The sequence below is a fragment of the Metarhizium robertsii genome (assembly GCF_000187425.2).
Source record: "Metarhizium robertsii ARSEF 23 chromosome Unknown MAA_Scf_3, whole genome shotgun sequence".
NCBI lineage: Eukaryota > Fungi > Ascomycota > Sordariomycetes > Hypocreales > Clavicipitaceae > Metarhizium > Metarhizium robertsii.
The window spans coordinates 2,439,985-2,466,301 of NW_011942171.1; the positions used below are offsets into that span (position 1 = coordinate 2,439,985).

General features: G+C 49.9%; 9 protein-coding genes across 9 annotated transcripts; 5 read left to right on the forward strand and 4 right to left on the reverse strand.

Annotated features, from left to right (window-relative positions):
* Nucleotides 1-657: 657 nt before the first annotated feature.
* Nucleotides 658-1,491, forward strand: MAA_03675 (clathrin light chain; the record flags this gene model as incomplete). The annotated part of the gene is made up of 3 exons (XM_007821673.1): nt 658-700; nt 769-980; nt 1,033-1,491. 3 exons carry the CDS (start codon nt 658-660, stop codon nt 1,489-1,491), a joined length of 714 nt encoding a protein of 237 aa, XP_007819864.1.
* Nucleotides 1,492-1,842: 351 nt separating this feature from the next.
* MAA_03674 (uncharacterized protein) lies at nt 1,843-2,294 on the reverse strand (the record flags this gene model as incomplete). The annotated part of the gene is made up of 4 exons (XM_007821672.1): nt 1,843-1,904; nt 1,957-2,017; nt 2,079-2,163; nt 2,290-2,294. 4 exons carry the CDS (start codon nt 2,292-2,294, stop codon nt 1,843-1,845), a joined length of 213 nt encoding a protein of 70 aa, XP_007819863.1.
* A 759-nt stretch (nt 2,295-3,053) lies between these two features.
* On the forward strand, nt 3,054-5,363 carry MAA_03673 (pentatricopeptide repeat domain-containing protein; the record flags this gene model as incomplete). The annotated part of the gene is made up of 1 exon (XM_007821671.2): nt 3,054-5,363. The coding sequence occupies one exon, from the start codon at nt 3,054-3,056 to the stop codon at nt 5,361-5,363; it is 2,310 nt and encodes a 769-aa protein (XP_007819862.2).
* A 259-nt stretch (nt 5,364-5,622) lies between these two features.
* MAA_03672 (uncharacterized protein) lies at nt 5,623-6,814 on the reverse strand (the record flags this gene model as incomplete). The annotated part of the gene is made up of 3 exons (XM_007821670.1): nt 5,623-6,086; nt 6,146-6,699; nt 6,792-6,814. The coding sequence occupies 3 exons, from the start codon at nt 6,812-6,814 to the stop codon at nt 5,623-5,625; spliced, it is 1,041 nt and encodes a 346-aa protein (XP_007819861.1).
* A 988-nt stretch (nt 6,815-7,802) lies between these two features.
* MAA_03671 (adaptor protein complex gamma-adaptin subunit) lies at nt 7,803-9,005 on the forward strand (the record flags this gene model as incomplete). Its single annotated transcript, XM_007821669.2, has 6 exons — nt 7,803-7,979; nt 8,127-8,183; nt 8,253-8,268; nt 8,432-8,557; nt 8,638-8,708; nt 8,772-9,005. 6 exons carry the CDS (start codon nt 7,803-7,805, stop codon nt 9,003-9,005), a joined length of 681 nt encoding a protein of 226 aa, XP_007819860.2.
* A 1,101-nt stretch (nt 9,006-10,106) lies between these two features.
* Nucleotides 10,107-12,886, forward strand: MAA_10965 (uncharacterized protein; the record flags this gene model as incomplete). Its single annotated transcript, XM_011412910.1, has 5 exons — nt 10,107-10,116; nt 10,176-10,299; nt 10,358-10,546; nt 10,601-12,680; nt 12,800-12,886. The coding sequence occupies 5 exons, from the start codon at nt 10,107-10,109 to the stop codon at nt 12,884-12,886; spliced, it is 2,490 nt and encodes an 829-aa protein (XP_011411212.1).
* A 2,004-nt stretch (nt 12,887-14,890) lies between these two features.
* On the reverse strand, nt 14,891-16,191 carry MAA_03670 (uncharacterized protein; the record flags this gene model as incomplete). The annotated part of the gene is made up of 2 exons (XM_007821668.1): nt 14,891-16,027; nt 16,105-16,191. 2 exons carry the CDS (start codon nt 16,189-16,191, stop codon nt 14,891-14,893), a joined length of 1,224 nt encoding a protein of 407 aa, XP_007819859.1.
* Nucleotides 16,192-17,787: 1,596 nt separating this feature from the next.
* Nucleotides 17,788-19,812, forward strand: MAA_03669 (signal recognition particle subunit; the record flags this gene model as incomplete). The annotated part of the gene is made up of 2 exons (XM_007821667.1): nt 17,788-18,527; nt 18,612-19,812. 2 exons carry the CDS (start codon nt 17,788-17,790, stop codon nt 19,810-19,812), a joined length of 1,941 nt encoding a protein of 646 aa, XP_007819858.1.
* A 656-nt stretch (nt 19,813-20,468) lies between these two features.
* MAA_03668 (guanine nucleotide exchange factor) lies at nt 20,469-24,696 on the reverse strand (the record flags this gene model as incomplete). The annotated part of the gene is made up of 2 exons (XM_007821666.2): nt 20,469-24,304; nt 24,369-24,696. The coding sequence occupies 2 exons, from the start codon at nt 24,694-24,696 to the stop codon at nt 20,469-20,471; spliced, it is 4,164 nt and encodes a 1,387-aa protein (XP_007819857.2).
* Nucleotides 24,697-26,317: the final 1,621 nt, after the last annotated feature.

Consider the following 26,317-nt stretch of genomic DNA (forward strand, 5'->3'; position numbering starts at 1 on the left):
CTTTCGAGCTGCGATCGCCGACAACGCGAGCGAGCTAATTGCTAAGGAATCGAAGTATGATCTGCGTAGTTCGACGGAGAGTGACCCAGGTAACGTTGTGGAATGCTTTATAATGCGATCGAGGTAAATGTTACTACGGTGAAGTACTCTTGTGCTTGAAAGTTTTCCCTGGATGGACTTCGAGGCGATGATTTTTTGGAGGTGTTCTTGTTCTATGGCGTTCTGAAAGCAGATGTTCAATGTGTAGCCCAACTGGTCGCCCTAGACGATGAAATAGTATTTTTGCTAATGGCCCAGCTTTGCACGATCCCCTAAGTTCTGATGTTCAGAGCTGGTGTGGGCCAGAGGTTTGAGCTTTTGCATCAACCGAGAATCATAAACATGCAAGGGGCAAACCAGCCGTGGGGTCAATGGTGCTCAAATGCAAAGCCCCATGATATGCAATATCCGGAGCAGTGGGTTGCCTTGGCCCACCGCCCGGCAGAATGCTGCCCCTTTGACGCTTCATGCCAGGTAAATGGGCACTTGGGTGATCACACCGAGCTGTGGAGAGCCCATCCGTCTCTCCAATACTGCGATCGCGAAGCAGAATTATTCTCACAAAACAACACAATAAGAGCTTGTGTCAATCAAATAGGCATTACTAATAACTACACAATGGCAGATCGATTTCCGTCCCTAGACGACTTCGATTCCGGAGGTTTGTGATCCATTGGCTCAACTTCGAACACCCTCATCTACAATTTCACTGACTTGTCTGTTACAAAGCACAAACCGAAATAAAAAATCCTTCCGCTGAGCCATCGGCCGACGACTTTCTTGCCAGGGAAAGGGCTTTATTGGGAGACGACGCTGAGCAGTTCACAACTAGTGAGGATGCCGTAGCTTTTGCAGAACCAAGCGGTGACCTCCTGGGGCAGGATAAAGTCGGCGAGTCAACCTTCGAATCCCAGTTTCCCGACCTTGCTGGTCCCTCTGCAGTATGAATAAAACAGCTCGATTTAATTGGTGCCGCGCTAATGTGCTAAGCAGGGCACTGCTGGTCTACCTGGAAGTACCTCTATCACTGGACCGTCCATTAGTTACAATTCAGGTTACCAGTCTCATGTAGGCGATGAGGAGGAGCCCGAGGTCATCAAGCAGTGGAGAGAGCAGCGTGACGCACAAATTGCCAAACGAGCTGAACAGTTTACTGCCCAGCGTGAGGAGACTATCAAAGAAGCACAGCAGAATATTGACGATTTCTACGAGAATTACAACAGTAAGAAGGAAAAAGGAATTGCACAGACAAGGAAGGATGCCGAGCAATTTCTCGCCAATCGCGAAGATACAGTTTCGGGCGGCACAAGTTGGGATCGCATTGCGAAGCTCGTCGATATAAGTGGTAAAAGCACCAAAGGGGGTGCAACTGGATCCGGCAAGGAGCGCTTCCGCGAAATGTTGACAAGCCTACGAAAAGACGAGAAGGCCCCAGCAGCTACGGGATATTGAACAAGAAAGCGCGATATGATAGCATGCGTGAAATCCTTTTGCTCCTAAATGCACCAGTGGGCTACGAGGTGTATTATCATTAATTTTACTGTCAGATGCAGCCCTCTCCGTGTATTTTAGAGGATCTATGAAGTGGGCGGACTCAAGTACTCAAAATAACACCTGCTGTGCAATTGATAGTAACTGGGTGTTAACATGTCTCCCTACTATATTGGAAGCTCTCAAGTTAAGCAAGTAAAGTGCGCATAATATTTTATCTGCGTTCGTCTATCGAACGGCGTACTAATAGAAAAGGTGGTACATGATCTCTGGGCCAGCACAAAATTGAACGTCCAGTTGCGCGCCGTACGTTTAATCTTTGCCAAACCAGGTGTTGTGGCCCGTAACCTTGCGTCCAGCAGCGTACAGAGTGGCTGGAACGAATTAGCTGCGCATTCAAAGCTGCTGTATGATGCTTGCACGAACCTCCGAATCCTCCCCAAAGGACAATAAGGTAGGGGGTCATATACCAACGGCTGCGAGTGCCCTGTATGTAGTCAGCGAAATGATGACGCGGTTGAACCGGGCGAGCCTCAATCGAAACATACAATCAGCCAAAGACGGGTATGAGCCTTATATGCCTGCTGGTAGAATCGCTGATGCTGAGGCACCCTGTTCTTGGCGTCGACCAGACTGCGTCTTGGTTAGCTAATGATTTCCGAACGGCTGTCGTCAAAACTCCAAAACGAAGTCGCAATTGACATCGGTGAATCCTAAAGGGTCGTGACAGATAAGTATCCCTGTGAAAATACGGCTTACCCCATCTTGAAGAAATGTATTCAAGTTCGCGCGAGGTTTGGGAGAGAGGCAATCGTTGAAGAGTAGTGGTTGTGCTGTGACCGAGGATGTGGAAAGGCTCGCATGTAGAAATGAGGCCATTGAATTGGGGTCAGGTGTTGATGACTCAGCACTTGGCTTTTCCCGGGCTCGTGCTGAGACACGTGCCGCATTTGGGAAGCTACTTGCTTGGCGCTAAACTGCAAGGAGAGCTGTAGTTGGTACCATCCGACAAAGTTGGTGGCAGCAGCAATATTGCAACATTCACTGTTCATCAACGAAGCCTACCAGACTTTTATAAAGCTACTGTGACCAAGTCCAATGAGTTGCCTGGGGTCATAGCTGCAACTGTATGAGGCGCATTGGGAATGCGAAGGTCGAGGCTGGCTCTTCGTCATTCGCCAGTTGGTGTGCCATGGCCCCCAGCGGCGATAACCCATTTTCAGCACTGCTCCAATCGATCCTTCACGAAAGACCTCACTGCCCTAGTACGATCTTTAGATACATCGAAAACGATTTCTGCATCGAATAGAGCTCCCATCACTCGAAGAGGAGCTCTCATATCGATATCGAGCTCGCCGCGCTATTCACTCGCTTGCCAGTTCAGTCGGCTGTTGGCCTCGTCAAGATGGAAGTTAGAGGGCAGGCTAGGGCAGGCTCCTATATGCCATGCGGCAATTCTGGCTACGGAGGGACAATCGAGCCAAGGGGGGTCATTAGGACGAACCGTTCTCCAAGATTTTGAGATGGCTTTTCAGGCAAACGATTCACGGTCATGGGAAATTTGTGCCTTGTCGGTTCGTCGAAATCATGGTTGCGATGGGGTATGGGAGCTTTTTGGGTATATTCAAAACAATGGGCTTCTAGGGGTGCTGGCCAACCATGACACACAGCGCCTTCGAGAGGAAATACTTACCGCTGCCCTGCATCTCGACTCGCGACTCACGGTCCTCGTCAATAGCGCACACAAACTCCTTAATGATACCAAATTTCGATGGCCGGATTTATACATGAACATTGTTTATCATATGCTCGACCACGAGCAATATGATAGAAGTATTCGGTGGCACCTTCAACTAGCGCCCACGTTTCCGCCATCGACAGAGGTCTTTGGTGCCTTATTCTCAAATTTTGTTGTTGACCAATCACCGATGATGCAAAGCAATTTAACAGCACTGTACGTTTCTAGCACAGAGAAACAATTATATGATCATATAATTCCTGTGCTCTATGCAGCCGGCCTTTCAAAACTTGCACGAGTATGGAGGAAAAAGCTACTCGCATTTCAAGACTTACCAAGGACAAGCAAATCCAAACCGTTTCTTCGATTTCTTGCCCAATTTTATCAGACAATCAATTTGACCACGGAAGAACGAGAGGTTGGAGGACTTGCGTCCAGTACTTTCGACACAAACCCTTCGCTTCCAGCAAATAACGATTCAGAGTTAAGCAGGGGACAATACGGCGATGCCATCGTGGCTCGATGGTTTGCTAGCACATGGACTTCAGTTGAGTTTGCCATTAATCTGGCGCAGAGACTAGGTCTCCGCGCCATAGGGCCAAGATCACTGCAATCCCTTGCACTGCGAGAATCCGACTCACAAGCAATGGCATCACGTATTGGGCAAATCGAAAAACTTGATATTACCATCTCAAATCAGGTCTATTGCAAGGCACTGGTTTTCTTTGCTAAACACGGGGAAGATGAACTCTTAGCGAGTCTTTTGGCTTGTGATGTCCACCCAGATGAATTTGATGACGTTGAAACACGCCAAATGCTAATGGCTTCTTCTGTGCGGGAACAGAATTGGCAAATGGAAAGGTTACTTCAGGGCATTGAGTGGGCAATCGAATATGATCCTGCAACTCGCAGACTTCGCACACTTCTTGACTGCGAACTGTCAAAGCGTAAACTTGATAGAGCAAGACATGTTCTCGAGCGTATGGAAGCATTAAAGGTTAACATGGGCCAAGAAAGTGCCTTACAGCTTCTGGAAAGAACCTTTCGAGGTCTGGGAAAACACCCCAAGGGACGGAAACGCCAAACAAGAGAGGATTCAACCAAGGATTTTGAGGCTCTTCTGAATAGAGCCCTCGACATTACCCGTCGTGTTGCTTTACATGACGTTGCTATACCTATCCAGTTCTGGAGCTTGTTGTTTTATAATCTTGGTCGTTTGGGTCGTTTCGCTGAACTGGAACAATTGTTTCTGGAAGTAGTTCAGCTTTATACACCGCCATTAGGCGGCTTGATACCAATTCATGCCGATGATATGCCACAAACCGAAAGCAAAACAGGCAAAGAAGTCGGTATGGCGTCATGCCAATTCATATCTCCAGTGCGGGATAAGAGCAATATTAGTCGCCGTTCATCAAAAGATGATCAGCCACTGAGTGGTGTCTTGACCAGCTTTGAGCTACGAAGTGGGCGACAGCCAGGAAGCGAAGATTCGTCGAATATTAATCGAAAACTTGCTCCTACTCCTATTTTGAATGTTGGAACCACTCGGGGCGATCCTAGAATCGAGGGCGGACTTGGCCCTACATCGACCACGGGAGATCTGAAGGAGTATATCCCCGCAGACTTGCCTTTCAGCCATCGGAAACATCCAATACAGAAATTATTCAGTACACACCTCCAGCGATCCATCGTTAGATGGGGCTTTGATCAAACGTTGAAGTCGAAGCCAAATTCGATGGCACTCGTCGGTTCACCTTCAACTGGAGTCTCAGCATTCGACGTAGCTAGTGGTGTACGATTATTAGCGCTGTTACGAGATCAAGGCGTCCTAATCGATTCGCAAGTGCTCCGAACAACGATTGTGGCGAGGATTGCTTTAGGACAAGTTCCAGGTCGTCAAAAGGATAGATCCCGAGACAGGCATGAGCTGTCAGTAGAGCACATGAAAGCCTTGTTTGATGAGGCGTGGGGATCTGAAATTCTTCCCAGTCCTTCCGAAATAACACGACAGATTGAGCATCAGAAGCCCAGACTGTGGAGCAGATACTCCAAGCTATTCGGTCAGTCATTTGACAAGGGCCAAAGGGAAGCTTGAGAAGCCGACCAGCGGGGTCAACTTTGACGAAACTGTAGTACATATTGTATGGCATACATGAACGTACTTTGTGTACCTGTAATATATATAATAGCCTTTTCCAAGAGACTAAACTACCACACTCTGGTCGCTCTCATAGATACAAAATTTAGTCACACGCCTATGTATACACATCTATTAATACATTGATTGTTAAATCAGTGCCTAGTCGACCCGTTACCAAGTCCAACTGGAACTTTCGACATAATGCCGGCCAATATCAATCATGTCTCTTTGGCTTTACGAGAAGGAGAATAAATAATCCCGCAATGATTAGAATGAGGAGAAGGATTATTTTCCTCTTGGTAGTCCTTCTCTGGTAGCCTGAGGCCACCGTCAGTTCCCGGTCAGCGCCTTTGACGTTCTCATTCATTCGCTCCACGTTGTAGTCGATACGGTCAAGCATTGTGCCCTGGTCTATAACCATCGTTTGAAGGTCGCGAAATATATCAGATAGTTCAATAATACCTTGCGCAATCTCCTCGATCTCGCGCTCTCGCTGAGCTATCGCAGCGTCGTTGGAATGCAGGAGTTTCTGTTGCGATGCGGCTTGGAGTGTAGATTGCGAAAAAGACCGGTCGGCGTCTGATTCTTGTAGCGACGAGTCTATATCCGAGCCCGCCTGCGGCATGGAGGATGAGTCTCCTGGAGTGAGGGTGCCTAGTCCTCCCATGTCTCGAAGTTCTGAAATGTAAATAGTTAGCCGACTATGGAGTCTTTACTCAGAGTTCTGCCTGGCCTACTCTTAAGATATGCGCTTTGCTTCTTTCTGAAACTAGCGCTCGCTTCCTGAACTCTTGTTGCTAGAGATATCTGAATATTCCTTGCCATCGTCTCTTCGGCTTTCGTAAGAGTTCCAGACTCTTTGGACTCGCGAACCATTTGCTCCACACGCTGGATCTTCCGCTGACAGTCATGGAATGCTTTCGTTATTTGTTGGGTCAGCCGTTCAATTTGTGTTTCTTGTGTCTTTTTTGCCTCGTCGTCATTAAATCCCGGGAGGACATGCTGCTGATGTAGCTTCTCAAGGTTGTGTCCGTTGGTCGCCACGTCGGCCAGCAACTCAGTAATCTCGTCGGAGACATCAGCCCAGCGAGGCGGCAGCAAATCCATCTCAATCACCGCGTCGCCATCGTCGTCGAACCCGCCACTCGAGAGGAGCCCCCTTCGATCTTCAGCAGCATAGCTGCTACTTGAGTACGCAGCAGAGAAGGCATTGGAGCCTGAGATATTCGAGCCGACATACTTGTTCCGCTGCGTCGGATGATGTGCGTACGATTGACGGTAGGAAATATAGCTGAATTCAATGCAAGTTAGCAGAATGCAGAGCCATGCGCGCAAGCTCCTGCCTCGGCTCGTCGAGGTATACTGGAGTGGGAGCGCACATACAGGTTGGTGCGGTCTCGCCACATGGCGGACGCAGAGAGCTTGTTGCTGTGACCTCCGAGACGGAGTAGCCTTTGGAAACTTCACAATACAGAAAATCAGGGCATGGAAGAGCGGCAACAGTATCCAAGGATAAGACGTTTTTCTGTGTCGTGCTGTATCGTGTCGCAAGTAATGGTGTGCGCGGGTTGGAGGTGAGCTGGCTTGTCGCAGACGTGGGACAACATTGAAGGCAGTGACGAGGGCCTGGTACAATGTAAGTACATGGTAACTTCTAAGTATTTACTTTAAGTACTTAAGTACCTAGGCACCTACCTAAGTAGGTAGGTACTTAGTAAGTAGGACTGAAGTACAGGGGCCAACTGGCATCGGAGCTCTGTCACCAGACACTAAGCCCAGTGCCTTGAGCGGCTCCAGGTCGGGTCTGGTGCTACATGTACAATGTACAGTCAAGTCTGGTTGGTTCAAATGTTGTTCGAGGCACTGCACAGGCATTTACAGCATGGCATGGACCAGAAATGGGCGGGTTGGGAAGTTATTCCAGCGCGCACATGCGGTCCTCTAGTGGCTTCACTGTAACAGCCGAAACATCCAGGACTATTACAATGGTGACTTCTGGACATTAAAATTTAACGGTCTTTTGGGCTTATGACGCCGTCCGACGTGAGTGCTCTGCGTACATGGTAGGAGGCGGAACCGTCATATGGTTGCATGTGTGCATAGTATATTCAGTGACAGTGGATTGCTCGAGCTTGCAACGGTGAAGACTGAATATTCAGATGTTCAGATGTTGCATGTAATAATAAGGGCCACAAAATCACCGTCGGCGTCGTACATTCAATGTTGATTGGTATCCTACTGGATATCTGTACAAGAAGCCACTGGGCCACTGGCAAAACCACACGCACACAAACCGGGCGAATTGGTTGATTCTTGGGGCGACTAGGGTCTTGGGCCGCCGTAGGGCCGGTCTTGGGCCATTGATCGCAACGTCAAGATCAAGGCGAGGCATCTATGCCTCACCCCACTCTGCTTTCCTCCTTACGACAACCCCCCGAACCAAAGCTGCCCATCCCTGAGTCTGAGCCAAGACCACGAACTTGCATCTTACCTCGCGCCATTAACAACTCTTCGCAAATTGCTGCGTCTCCTCCGCCGTATCCCGCTCGCTCTATCCACGTACCTACCATGGTGAGTTAAGCTCAGATTTCCATCAGTGTAATCAGTTTTGCGTCCCTGTGCTCTGCAACCCCGCGCCCTCCCTGCGCTCCTGCCTCGCGGTTGGGTGAGGGGCCGGCTTGCACCATCGTCGCCTTGGCTAATTCGGTTGCACCACAGGCCGACTCTCTTACCGAGGAGCAGGTCTCCGAGTTCAAGGAGGCATTCTCTCTGTTTGTAAGTTAAAAGACAGATCTAATGCCTCTGCTATGGGTTAGGCCTTCACATGCTTACCTGTGCCTTTAGGACAAGGATGGAGATGGTAAGTACCGCCGCTTTTGCACAGTCGGAACGAGTCGCACGAGTCGCATCAAAGTATATAGGGCTCGTTGTTCACTGCCCCATCCCCTTGGCTTAATTGTCTACGTCTTGTGCCGAGAGAATATCGATCTCGCGACTTCATAGCTGATCACACCTGCGTTTAGGTCAGATTACCACCAAGGAGCTGGGCACCGTCATGCGTTCCCTGGGCCAAAACCCGTCCGAATCGGAGTTGCAGGACATGATTAACGAGGTGGATGCTGACAACAACGGCACCATCGACTTTCCTGGTAAGACTCGCCCCGAGATTGTTACAAACCATGGTGACACTCACAGCGATTAACACACGATGTGCCCCCTCTAATTGTAGAATTCCTGACCATGATGGCCCGAAAAATGAAGGACACTGATTCCGAGGAGGAGATCAGAGAGGCGTTCAAGGTGATTATAGCCCCCATCTATGCTCTCGTCACAAGCGACTTGCAAAACTCAACTTGAACACAGGTGTTTGACCGAGACAACAATGGGTTTATCTCGGCAGCAGAGCTACGTCATGTTATGACTTCTATTGGCGAAAAACTCACCGACGACGAGGTTGACGAGATGATTCGGGAGGCTGATCAGGACGGCGACGGCCGAATTGATTGTATGGAACCATCAAGCCGAGCCTTTCGAAACGTTCCTCTACTAATCCGTTTGGCAGACAACGAATTTGTCCAGCTTATGATGCAGAAGTAAGCAGTCGTTTTTTAGAACAAAAAAGTCAAGATGGGTGGTTCTCAATGGTCTGCTTGCTGGCTTATGCTAGAACCCCGATCAGAACGCTCAGGCAGCCACCTACATGCCTCAGCTGTTGACCCATGAACGCGATGGCGCTTTAGAGGGCTGGAACAGGATTTGGTGTCTTAACTCTCCTTCTATGGTGTTGGAGATTCTACTAGTCATCAGGGAATATCAATGGATAGGGCACTGTTATGTTTACAGGGAAGAAGGGTCTATCCTGGGTGTTTTGTCGGTTCTCTGTTTTTGTTCGCGACGACCTCCGCCTGTTGCGGTTATCTTCATACCTGGGTGCCTATGTACCTGGGATAGGTAGAATGATTGTGTGTTGGTGGAATTAGTAAGGAAAGCAGTTCATTTATGCCTTGTGCAAAACAAGGCATCCAACATCCAACGTGTCCTTGAATTTTCACGAAAGTACCAGACGCAACTTCCAATATTGCATTTGTCGAGCCGGGCCACTGTGTCTGAGCCAAAACTGTGACATGCCCGCCCCAGTAGTATTGCAAAGTTATTGCAGATTGTCCTCAGATTGTGCGGGCCGTAATACGTCCGAAAACACATGTGAAAATAGAGCTGGGCTAGCATTGGGGGTTAGACACTGGGACGAGCGTGAGGACTGTTATTAGCTTCCAGTTGTACTCCGGTACGAACTAATAGTTAATATGTTTGTGTCCATCGGGCCGTTGATTTTCCTCTGTCCAAGCCCAGTATTACACCCAAGGAAGCCAGTGGCTCTATGTGGATACCCAATTAGGAGTCTCCTGGCTGAGCAAGCATCAGCTGCCCCACGTTTCGACAACCTGCAATCCCAAGACGTCTGGACACAGTCTACAGTGGTCGTCGTCTGCCATTTAATTCCTGGTTTCTCGCGCTGTCCTTTGCATTGGCATTGGACGGAACTAACTGAAAGCTACAGAGACCTTGGTACTACATCCAGAAAGTTGGGGCATCGAGGGCCAGAGCGACTCCTTCCGCGATACACTTGGCTCCTCGACCCCGACCAGTTCCCTGGACCCCTTGACCGATAATGCGCATGTTGGGCGCCTGCACTTCAGGATGAGCTCGCGTAAGGTTTTCCCTTTTGAGAGGTTTTATTTGCCATTTAACGATTAACTGTATTCACAGTAAAGCAATTTATTCGCAATGTTCGTGCGGCAAAGACCATCGCGGATGAGCGCGCGGTGATTCAAAAAGAGAGTGCAGCTATTCGCGCGAGCTTTCGGGAGGAGAGTCACGACCATGGCGTTCGGTAAGCTTTCGTAGTAATGTCTGTTATTGCATTTGATGAGCTAACGGTATCGGACCAGCCGCAACAACGTTGCCAAATTGCTGTATCTCTTCACGCTCGGGGAACGAACCCATTTTGGCCAGATTGAGTGTCTGAAGCTACTCGCCTCTCCTCGATTCGCGGATAAACGTCTCGGACATCTTGCTACGAGTTTGCTCCTAGATGAGAACCAAGAGGTTTTAACCCTGGTTACAAACTCATTAAAAAAGTATCTCGATTCTCTGCACCTTTGACATCGGGATCAAAGCTAACCAGCTTGTAGTGATCTTGGCCACTCGAATCAATACATCGTCGGACTTGCCCTATGCACTCTAGGCAATATCGCCTCTATTGAAATGTCAAGAGATCTATTTCCTGAGATTGAGAACTTGATATCCACGTCAAACCCTTATATTCGGAGGAAGGCTGCTCTCTGCGCCATGAGAATCTGCCGCAAGGTCCCCGACCTACAAGAACACTTCTTGGATAAAGCCACACATTTGTTAGCGGACAGAAACCATGGCGTCCTTCTCTGTGGTCTGACCCTGGTCACGAGTCTGTGTGAAGCAGACGAAGAAGAAGGAGGTGAAGATGGCATTGTTGACAAGTTTAGGTCGTTTGTTCCGGGTCTTGTCAAGACACTGAAAGGTCTTTCAACCTCCGGCTATGCCCCAGAACATGATGTTACTGGCATCACGGACCCTTTCCTTCAAGTAAAGCTCCTTCGACTGCTCAGGATTCTTGCCATTGGCGATCCAGAGACAAGCGAACAAATCAACGATATTCTAGCGCAAGTCGCAACCAATACAGACTCATCGAAGAATGTTGGAAATTCTATTCTTTATGAGGCGGTTCGTACAATCCTAGATATCGAAGCAGATTCTGGACTGAGGGTCTTGGGAGTCAATATCCTCGGCAAGTTTCTTGCCAACCGTGACAACAACATCCGTTACGTGGCTCTGAATACCCTTATAAAGGTTGTGGCCATCGAGCCCAATGCCGTTCAAAGACACCGCAACACAATCCTGGAATGTCTGAGGGATCCGGATATTAGCATACGAAGACGTGCTCTTGATCTCAGCTTCACTCTAATAAACGAGAGCAATGTACGAGTCCTAATCAGAGAGCTTCTGGCCTTCTTAGAAGTTGCAGACAACGAATTCAAGCCTACCATGACAAGTCAAATTGGAATTGCGGCGGACAAGTTTGCCCCGAACAAAAGGTGGCATTTCGATACCATGCTTCGGGTGCTGTCATTAGCGGGAAACTATGTTAAAGAACAAATTCTCTCGTCGTTTGTTCGGCTTATAGCAACCACCCCGGAGCTTCAAACGTATGCGGTACAGAAGTTATATGTCAACCTTAAGAAGGATATCACCCAGGAAAGCCTGACCCAAGCGGGCGCTTGGTGCGTTGGCGAATATGCCGATGCTCTGCTCAAGGGGGGGCAGTATGAAGAGGAAGAGCTCGTTCAGGAGGTCAAAGAACACGAAGTAGTCGACTTGTTTGCGCTGATATTAAACAGCAGCTATGCGACACAAGTCTCTACCGAATACATTATTACCGCCTTGATGAAGCTCACCACTCGCTTTTCAGAGGCTTCGCAAGTTGAGAGAATAAGGCGGCTTCTACAAAGTCACCAAACGAGCCTCGATGTCGAAGTACAGCAACGAGCAGTTGAGTACGGCAATTTATTCTCATTTGACCAGATTCGTCGTGGTGTCCTGGAGAAAATGCCTCCGCCACAAATCAAAGAGTCATCTAGAGTTCTTGGCCCAGCGCCTACCAAGAAAGCAAAGGCTACGAATAGAAAATCCAGGGTGCTAAAGCCAACAGAGCAGGACCTGCTCGACCTTATGGATGCTCCTGCACCAACTACCTCGGGGCCAGCTCAGACTACCAACTCGGATCTTCTGGCAGACATTCTGGGAGGCAGCGCTTCAACACCGCCCCCGACGTCTACATCGCCACATGCTCCCCAGCCAGCAAATGTGCCCTCAATTATGGATTTATTCGGGACCGGACCAAACCAGTCAACCACTTCGTCGGCACAAACTCCTGTAGGCCTGGACTTGATGGGCAATAGCTCCCCTCAGACACAGGCATCTCAGGTTGAACTGGGACATCCCTGTTACAACGCCAACGACCTGAGTGTAACCATTCAAGTCCAAAGGAACGCAGAGGGTCTCATTCAAGCTGTGGCGCGTTTCCAGAACCTCTCCGCATCAACATCACTCTCTCACGTCGGGTTGCAAGCTGCCGTTCCCAAATCTCAGAAACTCCAACTTCTCAACATTTCGTCCTCAGAATTATATCCTGGCGCGGATGCCACCCAGATGATGAGAATATCTGGGTGTAAAGGGGTAAGATGGTTTCCCGTGTCTCAATCTCGTAGCAATCCCCTCTTTCGTTCTTCTACGGCCGATCTCGCTGTGTCTCAATATATTTCATATCTTTGATTGATTGCTAACGTTTTACGCAGCCCCTACGCCTTCGCCTCAGAATTGGCTACGATCATCCCTCTGTCGGAAAAGTCTTGGATCAAGTGAATTGGACTGAGCCTTCGTAGGTCACTAGAGTGAAAAGGGGGAGGGCAGGGCAGTGGCAGGAGGCATCTCATGGGGCAACATGAATCGGACAAAATTACACGATGCTATTAGATACTCTCAGTTCAGAGTATAGAATCAACCAGAAATTCACTATCACGGTATCACAGTCACATTCCTCTGAAGTAACCTGTTCCGGCTGGATGTTTCTAACGGCCAGGCGTCCCTTTCAAATCATGAAATTTGTAATATCTTCAAAGACTGGATCTGGTTATCCTTGTACTAACACCAAAATTCATGCTGATGCACAGCACCAGATTGGGATAGCTTTCAATGAGTCGGACATGTAGTCGTTAGCTTTTAAGTAGGCCAGTCTTAGAGTACCTGGGTTAAGTCTCCACTCTCATCCCTCGGCACCCCAAACTCCGTAGAAGTGACGTCTAGTCTGGTCCAGATCCGGGACTAGGTTGGCATTACACTGAAATGCACCATTTAAATTATGTACAAAATCCGCAACGTCCTACACTTTCTTAAGCAGGGTTTCTACAGGACGTATCCATTCGCAAGATCGAGATTGCATATCGGTAATCTGCCACGCTTCAGCAGTTGCTGCAGAGCAATGACGAGCAAATCAAGCCACCTCGACCGGACCGCCGAGGAACCAAGAGAAGCTGTTTGTGATGGCCCCTCCAGATGATTGACTCTGTTTCGCTTTTCTCAGTTTTATCCTTCCTTCCGTATTCATGGTTTTTACGGCTTTCAAGCCATTGCCGACGTCACTTGGCCCTGTTGATCGAGGCTAACAGACGGCACCTCACCCGGCGTTCAGGAATTACATTCTGTGAAGCTAAGCCAAATTGAAAATGTCAATGAACGGGTCCGACTCTTACGGCTGGGGCTTCACAATGGTCCTGTAAAGGTAAGTATCAGTCAAGCGACCTCGATCGGGACGGTCAGGGAAGCAATATATATTGGCTTGCAATCCTTGGAGTTCTCGTTGTCATCATGACTGACTTGGTTATCATCGGCGCGCAATAGTTCTCGCCGGGCCAATGGCTAGATACGTATGTCCCTGGAATCGCCAGGGCAGGTGGCTTCACTATTACTTGCGCCCCGTCATCAGCAGCCTCGTGCGATGGTCTGGTTGCGCCCTATCTCGAGCTCGCCGTTCAGCAGTCTCCGGAGAATGCGGTCGCGGCATGGCTATGGCAGCCAGCGGAGAAAATCATCGGGTCGCATTTGCATGTCCGGATCGGGGGCAGTTTTGTTCTGCCTCCCCCCTCTCATCCTCAGTTGGAGAACTTTGAGAGGATTGTTTTCGTGGCGGGTGGCGTAGGCATCAACCCCCTTATGAGCATGTTAAGCTACATTGCTGAGACGGATGGCTTTTCCAAGCTTGACGTATCCGTCTTCTATACGAGCAAGTTGCCGGACCGGGGAGGCTTGGAGAGTATCTTATTTGTGCAGCGTATAGCGGCGTTATTTGCAGATGGCAGGGTCAAGGGAACGTTCAAGATGTACTTGACGGGCAGCCCCGAAAGCCTTCAACGCTTCAAAAGGTGCCGCAAAGCTCACTGTGTCATAGACAACAACGTTGAAGTTCAAGAGGGCAGATTATCGGCTGCTGAGCTGTGCCCAGATCCGAGGAATGGGGACCAGTCTTCGAGCCTGTTTTACATTTGCGGGCCTCCAACCATGACAGATTCCCTGTTTACGTCTCTGACTTCTGGTGATTCAGGATTGAACATATCGCCAGCACAAATAATGACAGAGAGGTGGTGGTAAGCGGTGACTGTGTCTGAGGACAAAGGAACAAAAGTATCATTCAACTCCAACCATGGTATCATATTGCGTCATGGCATATTGGTCATAGCCAGTTATAGTTAGTTATCTCCATTTGTCTGCCTCATCAATGCTGTGATTGCCTTTGAACGCCAGGCTTTTCCTTCTCCCGAGAGTCAAATATTCTTTCCAACCACACCGTTTCGTTCCCAGACCCTGCCATAAAGTTCCTTTTCTAATGCTTGTTAGGTGAAAAGGTCCTCGGCCCTTTGTCTTCGCTTTGAACGCGCTGGATCCAGCAGCTCCTTGCCTGCATTGCTTGTGCCCAGCTTGTCGGGAAACAGCTCCCGGGCACTCGTGGTGGCAGCCCCTCGTATGGAAAACCCAGCCCTGTCATCGACTCTCTGGTTGGCCAGACCTCGAATGTTGATAGAGTTGCCAGATTGGGCGTCAGAGATGTCGACGATCTTGGGAAGGTCCTGATCTTCTAGCCTTGCAGAGCCAATAGAATCTTCAAGTTGATCCAGTTGGCCACCTCGTCCACTAGCTCTGGTTGGGAATAGCTCTTTGCTACTATTATCGGCCACTATACGATTTTTGATAGATCTGGCCTGGCTTCTATTTCTGTGCGAGGAGCCTTCCCCCTCAGCCATCTGAGCATCCCCGTCGCGGTCTCGTCGGGGGGAAGCCGACCTATCGCGTCTGGCGGATTTGTTCATAAATAGCTCTTTTCCACGGTTCTCCTCGGCGTACGATCTCGAATTGGCCTCTGGGGCCGAGTCTGGTCGCGAGCGACTCGATCGAGGAATGTCGTCATACATGCTGGCCTCGAAGGTCTCGACATCATCGTCCGAGTCGCGCCTTCGCCGGCCAGCATTTCTGCGATAATCGTCATCTCTCTCTCTGTACCTTGGCCTGTTTTCTTTGTATCTCCGGCGCCGTTCTTCGGGATCATGCTCCGGGTGTAGGAGATAGTATCTGCTGCGCAGTGCGGCTCCAGCCTGCTTCTTATCGCTACTGACAGCGAAGCGAACGTGTAGTGAAATTTCTGGTTTCCCATCAAACGGCTTCGCCGGCAGAGTCTCTCCCGGCGGCAAAACTGTCACGTCGACTACCTCAATGGCGCTCAACGCCATGATGGCATCTCGGGCTGTGAGCTCGTTAGCAAACACCAGGTTTGCTGAACTATCGTCAATCCACTCAATCTTGTCCACCGGCCCAAAATGACTCTTGATGTATGCTTTTATATCGTCCGTATGTAAGGTATCGACACCTCGAACATGCAGCTTATTGGGAATCAAAGTTTTGCGTTCGTTCTCATCCGGGTTGGCAGCAGATTCGTCCTCCACCAGCTCTCCGGGCTCCTGCGGTTCGGCCGTTCCCTAAAAGGTTGTTAAGATCAGGCACAGGAGAGAGGTGGCGGGTGGGCTAGAGAAAAGGAAGAAGACGTAGACAATACCAAAATATCATCGGCCAGCGGCAGTTCCTCTGCTGGCAGGTCTTGCGTGACCGGCGCAGCGTCTCCCATCTCAATGTCGAAATCCATTGTAGAAGAAAACGATGCAAAAGGTTTCCTAGTCAGAGAGACGAGTCACTGAACAATGGGCTCGATTTAATTCAATGCAGCAAGATGCCCTGGAGAGGCTGTGGGCACAGGCGCAGGTATAGTGACGCTGTCTGCAGTGAGGGTGGTGGGAGCGTCAATCCGTTCTGGTTTGTCGTAGGCAGGGTCCCGTGCAGGCCCGGTGCAGGTCTGGTGCAGAATGGCCACCACACTGATGTCGGGTTTGATTGATTGATGTCTGGTACTCTGTGGACCTGGAACCAGTGGGCACTTTTGTTAGCCGCTTCAACGTTGGGAATGAAGTTGGGAGTGAAGCTGCGAGACACAGGCAGATGCGGCGTGGGGCCCGGTGGGTTTTAGCCTCCTGACACGCTGTGCATGAGAATCATCAATCAATCCATCAGTTATCGACGATGCCTGGCTGGCACTGATGTATCACAACATCCACATAGCTGCACAGCAGAGCACCGAGAGGATTACTCTAATGCAAACACTTTTTCAATGCTTGATATACTAAACCCCCGCTTGCTTGACCATGGTGAAAGGCCCCAAATTGAGTGGGAATGGCAAACGATATGGGCCCCGACCTTCTCCCGGGTAGGCGACTCCCATCGCAGAAGAGCGGCCCAAAGCTTCCACTCGTTAAGCCTTGGACAAGGAGATACTTTATCTGAAAAGTGGCATGGGGTGTTATATGTACGTAACTTCTGTCACTCCAAATTGTTCTACCTAGATAACTGTGAGGATGGCTACATACATGCTCAAGTTAAACATCGTGAAATAGAGACAAGCCAAGCCCGATGGACGGCGTTTGGGCTAAATATATGCAACAAAAATTTCTCAGTGTGGTGATTCAGTGACTCCCCCTTGCTGATTATTGAAAGCCCCCTAGACAACCTCCTGTCCTCGGATGATACCACGACCAATTGCTCCTAGTACCCCGTACAGCTTGATGCTTGTTACTGTTGTTTGTGTCTGGGGCAGTGATTCTCTAGCTCTGTTCTCTGGGGCAAAAGTGTTGGCAGCCCCTGAAGCGGAGCGAACGACGCTGGCGGCTTCATCTTGAGCACCGGCGGCCTGGGGAGCTGGAGTCCTTGAGTCTGGTGGTTTCAACCACCGCAATAGGGACATCTAATATGCGCAGTTCTGACGTCGGGAATATTCCGTAGTACCTCCCACTAGGTAACCTGCCTGCCCCACATCCTGCCCAAAGACTCGAAAGCCCCCGCGGCACCCCAAAATTCAATTTACTACGTACTCCGTGGACCAGACTCGATAATTATCCATCTCCAGCTGTGCCAGCAGCGCGACCAGTCGACAGTCGACCTCACTCCGTTTCGCAGCCTCGACCGCGGAAAAGGCACCCTTCCCGCCCACAGGGTGTCCTTCTTTGAAGCCACGGGTCTATTGCGAGCATCACACCTGGCATAGAGGCAACAGGCCCTTCCGTCGGCGACTTTCCTTCCGCCTTAGTAGCGTGCTCAAAACCTCAACCATCGTCATCTGCATCAGCTCCCAGCCCTTTGATCAACCGACTCCCTTTCTGTCTTGGGAAATGCCTCTGTTGCCATAACAGTCATGCCTCAAGACCCCGCCACTACCCTCAGCGCTATGCTGCGCGGAGCCACCATAGACGACCACGATGAAATTCTCAAAGCTGCCAATGCGGCCCTCAAGGCCAACAAAAACGATGAGCTCGCACAAAACACGAGAGTTGTCGCTCTGTTGAAGCTGGACAGATTTAGCGATGCTTGCCGGGCAATATCCGAGGGTGGGATTAAGCTAGAAGCCAATTGTGTGCTTGAGAGGGCATATGCTCTTTACAAGTTGGGAAAACTAGACGACGCAACCAGTGTCCTTGCATCCATGGGCATTCAGAAACGAAGCCTTAGCCATCTTGCGGCTCAAGTTGCATACCGTGCCGAGAACTTTGATGAGGCGCAGTCCATATATAATCGACTTCTTGCCTCTGATCCCGATGAAGAGGCCAATGATCTTAGCATCAACCTCCAGGCAGCACAAGCTCAAGCCGCGTGGAAAGATATCTCCACATCTATTGTCCCGGATTCAGAAAAAACCATGGTGGCCTTTGAGCTGTGTTACAATGCCGCATGCGCAAATATCGCCAGAGGATCGTTGCAACTGGCACTGAAACTTCTCCAGCGAGCCCTTGCCCTCTGTGATGCTTCTGATGAGCTGACAGACGAGGACAAAGAAGAAGAGCGCAAGCCTATTCTTGCCCAGCAGGCTTTAGTTTTGGCCAAGATCGGAGATCTTGACCGTGCTAGGGATATATATTCTTCCATAGACATCTCTGCGTGAGTAATCGTGACCAAATTTGCAATTGTGGGAGCCTGCCAGACCAGACAGATATGCTAACTGGCCTTGTTCGCAATATACAGGGAATCCGAACCCGATTTCAAGATAATCACTCAAAACAACCGCTGGGCGCTGGAAAAGAAGCCCGAGAATCCCTTCTTGGTCGAACGCGAGGTTGCGTCTTGGATGTCAGCAAGCAGTAAGGCTAAACTGTTCAAGTTTCAATCTGATGTTCTTGCCCGGAATGCATCTGTCGTTGATTTGCGTGCACACAAAGTCAACGGTGTTAAAGAAAGGGTGAAAAAGGCGACAACAAAAGACCAAATGCCATCCTGCAATGCTGATTTAAACGGCATGTCCGTCATTGGAGCTGCTGCGGAGACGCAAGGTTTGGCCCGGAAGGATGCTCTGCGATCCCTTCTTAGTCTTTCCAAAGCAAGACCCAACGATACGGGGCTTGTCTTGACCATAGTGCAGCTTCACTTGGAGCGGAAGAAGCTCGGTGCCGCCCTACACACTCTGATGTCGTTTTTCTCGCGACTGGAAGGGTCCGGGGATGAACAATCCCAACGGGTCCGTTTTAGCCCTGGGCTGGTAGCGCTTGCAGTAGCGTTGAAGAAGACCCAGAAACGGGAGACGTCAGCCAGGGCCGAGCTTGTGAGGGCGGCGGAGTTCTGGCGCGAGCGCCCAACCACTTCGGTTGTTTCCCTTCTCGAAGAGGCTGGCATTGCACTTGCGTCCTCCTCTAGCCGCAATGAATTGAACCTGGCACGGGTTGCCTTTACGAAGCTACATAATGAAAAACAAGCGCCACCTATTACTTCTGCTGGGTTGGTCGCAGCGGTAGCTGCTTCTGACGTTAGCGCGGTGGAACAACACATTGCGCAACTTCCTTCCGTGGAAAGCCTTGTCAGTGGCATTGATGTAGAAAGTCTTATAGACTCTGGAGTGGCTTCTACCGTCGAAGCCTCAGCAGCAAGCAGGAAGAGACGGTCCCCCACCGCTCCAAGCAGTGAGCGCCCAAGCCAGAGAAGAAAGAGGATAAGGCTGCCGAAGAACTTTGTTGAGGGTCAAACCCCTGATCCTGAAAGGTGGCTTCCATTGCGTGATAGATCAACTTATCGGCCAAAGGGTAAGAAGGGACGGAAGAAAGTTGCTGAGTCTACACAGGGTGGTGTGGTAAAGGAGGAGGAAACCCTTGGTCTTGTGGGCGGTGGCGGTGTCAAGGTAGAAAAGGCGTCGGCCTCAAGCTCATCCAAGAAGAAGAAGAAGGGCAAGAAATAAGCCTGATGGTGGCTGTGAAGCCTGACTGTAGCCTACGGTGTACGGTCTCAAGGAGTCCGGGATGGGAGATGACCTGGCCGGATACGGCATCAAAACATTAAGTAGGCTATCGGGAGGCATTATTTGCAATACTGCACAAATCTCAGTGGGCCTTAGGGGTCATGCTACAATGATACAAGGCATTTTCTTGCTTGCTTCCAATAATGCAACCTGGTCACGACCTCGGAGCGAAATGTACATGCTTTCAATCGTGCGCCCCCTTCCCCTAGTCTGGATGGGTGTTCAGTCTCTCCAGTCTCTCCACCTGAGTCTGAGGATATTGTCCGTGTCGTCAGATTGTATAGATGCAAACACATTGCAGTATCCTCACCACAATTGTGAGGCTGTGTCCCTTACGTCCTGTCTGGATGAAAATTGCAGAGCATTGTTCCCAGTATAGAAGGAACCAGCAAGAACACAAGATCGCAAGCGGGAACGCCATATCACGGTTGTATTTGAAGCGCTGCATATTGCTGCCTTTATCATACCCTGAATTCTCCCAGTCGCTCCCTTGATCGTTTTGCAGAGCTTGCGAAATCCCAACGCCAGTATAAACACTCATATGTAAATTGCAGCTAATCATCCTCTCTTCTAATCGAAATCAGAAACTCTCTCAATTAGACTCTCACAACCTGTATCGGTTGAGTTGTTAGGGTTTCAGGCTCAAGTCGTGTGTCTTCGTCATTACTACACGACTCATCACTCTCACAAACTTCTCCATCCAGCTTCTTGTCCTCGGTCACACTTTCACTCACTTGTGAACATGCACCTGCCTCCAGGTCCTCTAGTCGCGTTCCTGATGCCATTTGGGGTGATTTTCTGCCGTCGCGGATGCTAGGGCCGACTTCACTTTCACCATCCGATGGGATTGCAAGCCTTCCACCGGAAACGCTCCTAGCTGCTTGTGCTGATGAATATTTCCTGTGAAGATCTCTAAAACTACGAGCTGTGGCAGTGCTTGTACTAGCGACCGAGTTCCTTCTGCTACTTGTGCCGTTCGACTCGGATGGTGTTTCGAGTGCAGAGTGGAAATCGTCATCAAGGCTGTCACTGCCCAGTAAAGGGGTAGCTGGTTGGTCTTGCTGGTCTTGCTGCAATGACTGGTGTTGTTTCCGTGACATAATCTTGTCTTCTTGAGACAATGTCTGCAGCTCTGTGCCCAGATTGATCACTGAGGCCTTTTTACCGTGAACAACAAAGCTACCAGTTCCACGGGACAGGGTCGTTTCCCGGGTCCCATCATCCACAGAACCAACAACTGGCGGACCTGTGTCTCTGCCCCTCTTGCTGCGATGATGTGAAAGGTGACCTGCACTCTCCCTAAGAGTCCGCTGCAAGCTTCTTCTAATCTTGCTTCTTTCTAATTTATCTCGATCTGTCGTAACCGAGTACTCAGTGCCTTCTGTAACTGTAGACATGGGTGTCCTTTCTAAAGAGGCACGTCTTGATTTTGCCTCCCACAGCCCGGCTTGCTTCAAGAAGTCCCGTTCGTCGGCATCCACATCATCTTGGCCAGTATCTGACGTTCTTGACGAGCTGGCGATGTCCTCATCCTGAAAGGCTTTGGCGTGAGGTGTTGGGGTTGAGGGCTGTGCTGCAGCTACGGCAATGCTTGAGATAGATCCTTGCCTCATACTTTTCGCGTCAGATTTCGGATGCCAGGACTCCTTACCGGCAGATTGTGGAGGCGTCTGGGGGACGCTCGTTTTGGTCGGAGAGTCGATGACTTTGCCGGTACTGACAGTACTCGGAATCTGAGATAATGAGTTTTCTGTGGGCGTCTGGGGGCTTTTTTCGTCAACGGTTTGACGTTTAGATTTCGACTCCAGCCGAGTCAATGGGGGCTGTGGCATGGATGGAACACTCTGTGAATCTGACTGCAAAGCAGATTGTAGCAACGGGACTTCGTCATCTGCAAGGTCTTGAACGAGAATGTCCCGGTGACATTTTTCCCGCCAAATCTCCATACGAGTCCACCTCAGCTGTGCAGACATGCGGGCTGCGGCCAGCAAGAGCTGCTCCCTTGTTCGTGGCTGGATTGGTGCTAGAATCTGGAGGTGCCTTGCATTCCTCAACTGTTCCTCCAACAATTTCTGAGCTTCTTCAACTTTCTTATCAGCCTCGCAAATCTTTTGTTGCATGCCATCGCGTCTTGCCGTCTGTATATCTTCGGCCATTTTATGATCAATGTAGCCCCGTGCGATTGAAACAGGACCAGTGGGAGTTTGTATTAGTTGTGTCGCGTCAGAGCTGTCCAAACGACGCATGCCCCGGCGACCTTGACCGTCAAAGTTGGCTCCCACCACACCACGCATCCGAATTCCCGACGTCCTGAACGCAGCAGCGTAGTTGAGCTTGGCCAGCCAGTCATTGCGTTCTTCCTCGCTGTCTGCCAAAAGCACCTCATCTAAGCCACCTTGTCGAACATATAAGAATGCGTTTTTATGTTTCTTGTATGTAGTGTCGACGAGCGCCACAGCGGCATGTGTAGACATCAATGCATCTGGTTTGAACTCTTCAAGCGGAGGCTTGAATATAATTGGTATACCGTCATGCCCACCTTTGAGATGGCCCTCATATTGATGAATTAGATTCTTCACCCAGCTTGTATTTCGGAAAAAATACAATTGGGCTCCAGTCAAAATCGCGCCCCATTCTTGCCACGGTGATCGTGTCTTCCTCTTTTTGGCATCCTTCCGCCACAACAACCCAACTTTGGTGACTTTGATATCCACGATTCCCGGATGAGCATCATTGGGGTTTGTGGCCGTCTTTTCCGACATGAATGCGTCTGGCCGTGATCTAGGTGACACGATCTGGAGGACCCCGGTTTTAAAAAAGGTGTTTTGCAAGTCCTTCAGATTAAAGGAAGGCGCAGTCCCTAAATAATTATAATGATCATCCAAGTGCATGGCCTCCTTCAAATTTGGCCGCAACGCATCTAAATTGCCGTCAAGAATGAGCGTATAGGGGTCAATGGGTTCCTTTGCAGCGCGCTTTGCCGGGTCAGCGCCATTCCCAGAAAGCAACTTCTTTTTGGACTTGTTGTTTTGCATGCGGTCGTTCGTCAAGTCCAGGTCATCCTCAACGTGAATGAAAGGAGTGTATGAAATATTATCGTAGAAGCACTCGAGGATATCATCAAATATACCCTCTCCCCGCGTGTTCTTCAAATAATCCGACTTTTGCATTTTGTGCTTGTTGTTCTTATTGAATACATCCGTGTGTAATATAAGAAGTGAGAATGCTATAAAGTAAGCTTGGTCTGGAGATGAGTAGATACCGGGATTGCATTCGTGATAGCGGTTAGCAAACGCCTGCAAGCATCGATCAATTTGCTGAGTCTCCTTGGGTAGCTCGGCCTCCATCAGCAACTTTCTAATAGCCATATCCATAGGATCCCCGAAGAAACTAAAGCTCCTCATGTAACTTCGGAGCACGGCAACAGAAAATGGATCAGCTCCCTTTGACAAGGCAGATGCAATGACCCCTCGGCTTACCACACCTTCCAGACGAGCCAGATACTTCGCAGGGGACTCATTGCCTTGGCGTTCTGGCAGGATGACCGAATCTCTTGGCAATTGCAATGAGTTGCTCTTGGAGGTTATTGAGCCAGGGGTGGCGGGTGTCAGTGTTCCTTGGCGACTGAGTTCAGAATTTTGTCTGATACGACCGAGCCCAAACAAGTCGCCGAAGCTCTTACGGCCAATAGATGTCGATGTACGGGTAGTTGGAGGTAACAGGTGGTCATCGGTGGAGTCTCTACCCATTGAACTCATGGTAGAGGACCGACCCCTGAGTAGATTTGTTCGCGTAGGGGATGATTGACCGGAATGTTGCCCACTTCCCCGGACAAACAAAGCAGAAGCAGCAGAACTCTGGGTTATATGGATTTCATCTCCATCGCCGTTGGAAGCTCGAGGGGTCGTGGCGCTCTGCGATGACACTGGGCGAGGTGTGACGCCAGTGCCAAGAGAGGCTGACGATAGATTCTCGCCCTTGACTATATTCTTTTGTTGGAGGTGAGCTACAGGGAACAAAGGTTCTGGAGGCTTCTTGGATTTGCGAAGTTTGAAAAATGGCGTGCTAGAGGGAGGCTTCTTGGGGGTTGTGGTCGGACTTGAACGGGAGACGTGATCGCCAGAGCTGGCATCAGATCTAGAAGATTCTGATTGACGATTGTCCAATGCATTAAGGGAGGTACCATTGGGCAATGCTGTCGCCTGAGTTGATGGCCGACGATATACTGGCTCATCCGACGCCCGGCTAGACGCAAGATCTCGACCATCAGCCAAGTGATTTCCCCTGTGCATGGTGTCTATGGAGGCATCACGTCTGCCGCTCCTGGCAATATCATTGGACCGGCGAAACTTTGCGGCCAAACTCATACGTGATGCCACTTTTTTCGGGCCTGCGATATCGTTGGTAGGAGCAGTTGTAATGATGGCGGGTGCTAAGACACTCTGTTAGAAGCAATTGACTCTTCGGGGTGAGTAGTACGCTCAGCGAGGACGTACGCCGTGGAACAGGAGGCGGTGCTTCAGCCTGTTGCTTGGCTCTTAAAGACAACTGAGAATCGGAGGCGTTTCGATATCGCAGGATGGAAAACGGGCGGCGTTTGTTTTGTCGTTCAGACTCGGACGTGGGTGGCTCAGGACTGTGCTCGGGCGGCTCGGATTGGTGAGTATCCGGCTGAGACAATGAGTAAGAGTCTCCCGCAACGACGGGCTGTGCTGCTGACGAGGAAGAGGGTGCAGCTTCATAATCGTCGTCGCCGCCATCGTCGTTGGATGGCCGAGGCACGTTGAAGGTTGCATGGCGTCGGATATCCGTCTCACTAGCCATGTTACCTCGCCGACGAAGAAAAGGCATCGCGACAGTCGACTCGCATGTTACTCTGCGACGCAAGGCCGCTCGAGTGTGAGGCTGGCCTTGGAAGGCCTTGAACTATTGGCACTGTTGACATTGGGATAACCGCCAGAAAGAGTTAGGATCGTATGGGGATCTTCCGTCGCAGCTTACCTTGGGAGGAGGAACCAACTCTCCTCAACCTAGGAATCTAGTTGAAGCCCATTTGCGTCAAGTTGTCGCTATTTTGAACACGGCCTCTGAGACAGATTTGATCAGTCCATGAGCGTAGCCTCGTCAAGCGAATGTATGGTGATAGTTTTGGGAGAATGGTTGTCGACGCAATGCTTCAAGGCTCATTGATGATGGTTGTGGCGCAAATCCAGAACAGTTTACGTTGTGGCTTCCGAGCAAGGGGCTACATGTCAAAAATGGAATTTAGAGGCTCAGCTCTCCAAAGCCGGTTAGCACCAGCACTTGGTACTAGTTGTAAGTACCCAGGTACCTGGCCCCTACATGGACGCGACACTTGACCAGGCCCTGGACTGAGCGATCAATGGCCCGCCCATCTTCTTGCTCCACTGTTAAGTTGTGGTGTCACGGCGACCAGATGAATGGTGTCAACTCTGCGCGAGCCAGCCGACATTGGAGTCCTCTGCTAACTGCCAAAGCCTGAAGAACACGACCCGTCATACAAATCTCAACGATTTCTAACGCTTCATTCTAGGCGATCATTCCCCTGATGACAGGGTATGAATGCTCTGGTCTATACTGGCTGAAGTGACACCTAGGCGTCTGCACGCCTTAACTTACTGCCGAGGTACTTAAGAAACCACCTAGTTATTTAGTGAGCATTTAGTTAGAATCTCTCACCGTCATGGGCGCGATTCCATCGGTACGGAGCTCCGAGGCATGTATTAATTTGTGTAGTGCTTTTGTTTGGTTTCGCTGATGTGACGCGTGGCAATTCATCTGCAGCAGCCAGATAACTTAGTAGTGTAAGTACCAAGGACCAGCTGCTTAAGCAGGCAGGTACCTAGGGACCTACTTCTAGAAGTATCCGACCAGTGTTTTCGAAGACCGCGCAATGTTGGGAAGAACATTTGAAGGCAAGCCCTGCTTACCTGACTTTACCTTGCACCTGCATACTACTTAGTAGGCTCGGCTGCTGGGTAGGTCCTTGATTTGTACGACAGTGTTCATCCTAAATCGGTATTGTCGGTCCCGAAGATTTCCGTTCGATAAGAAGTGGTCAAGGGGTTCGGCAGAACAAGCCCAGAGTTTCAAAACTTCACTTCTATAAACCAAGAGTCTATGCAACTCGATAGAAATCATATCTTGTCATTTAAGCCTGGGATTGCACAGTCAAACAAGCCTAATGCTCAATTAGAAGTAGTATATACCTAACCTACCTACCTACTAAAGTAGGTACCTACTTGGTAGGTAAGTACCTAAACGCCTTGCTGCGCGCAGGCGTCCTGCCACTTACGTTGTAGCATCTATATACCTGATGCAAAAGGTCCAACTTGGGGCTCGGCCAGGGCAGTTCGTGAATTTTTTTCAAGCTTTCATAATTCCCAGCGCCAGGTTTTGTGATCCACGCTTGAAGTTGCGCAAA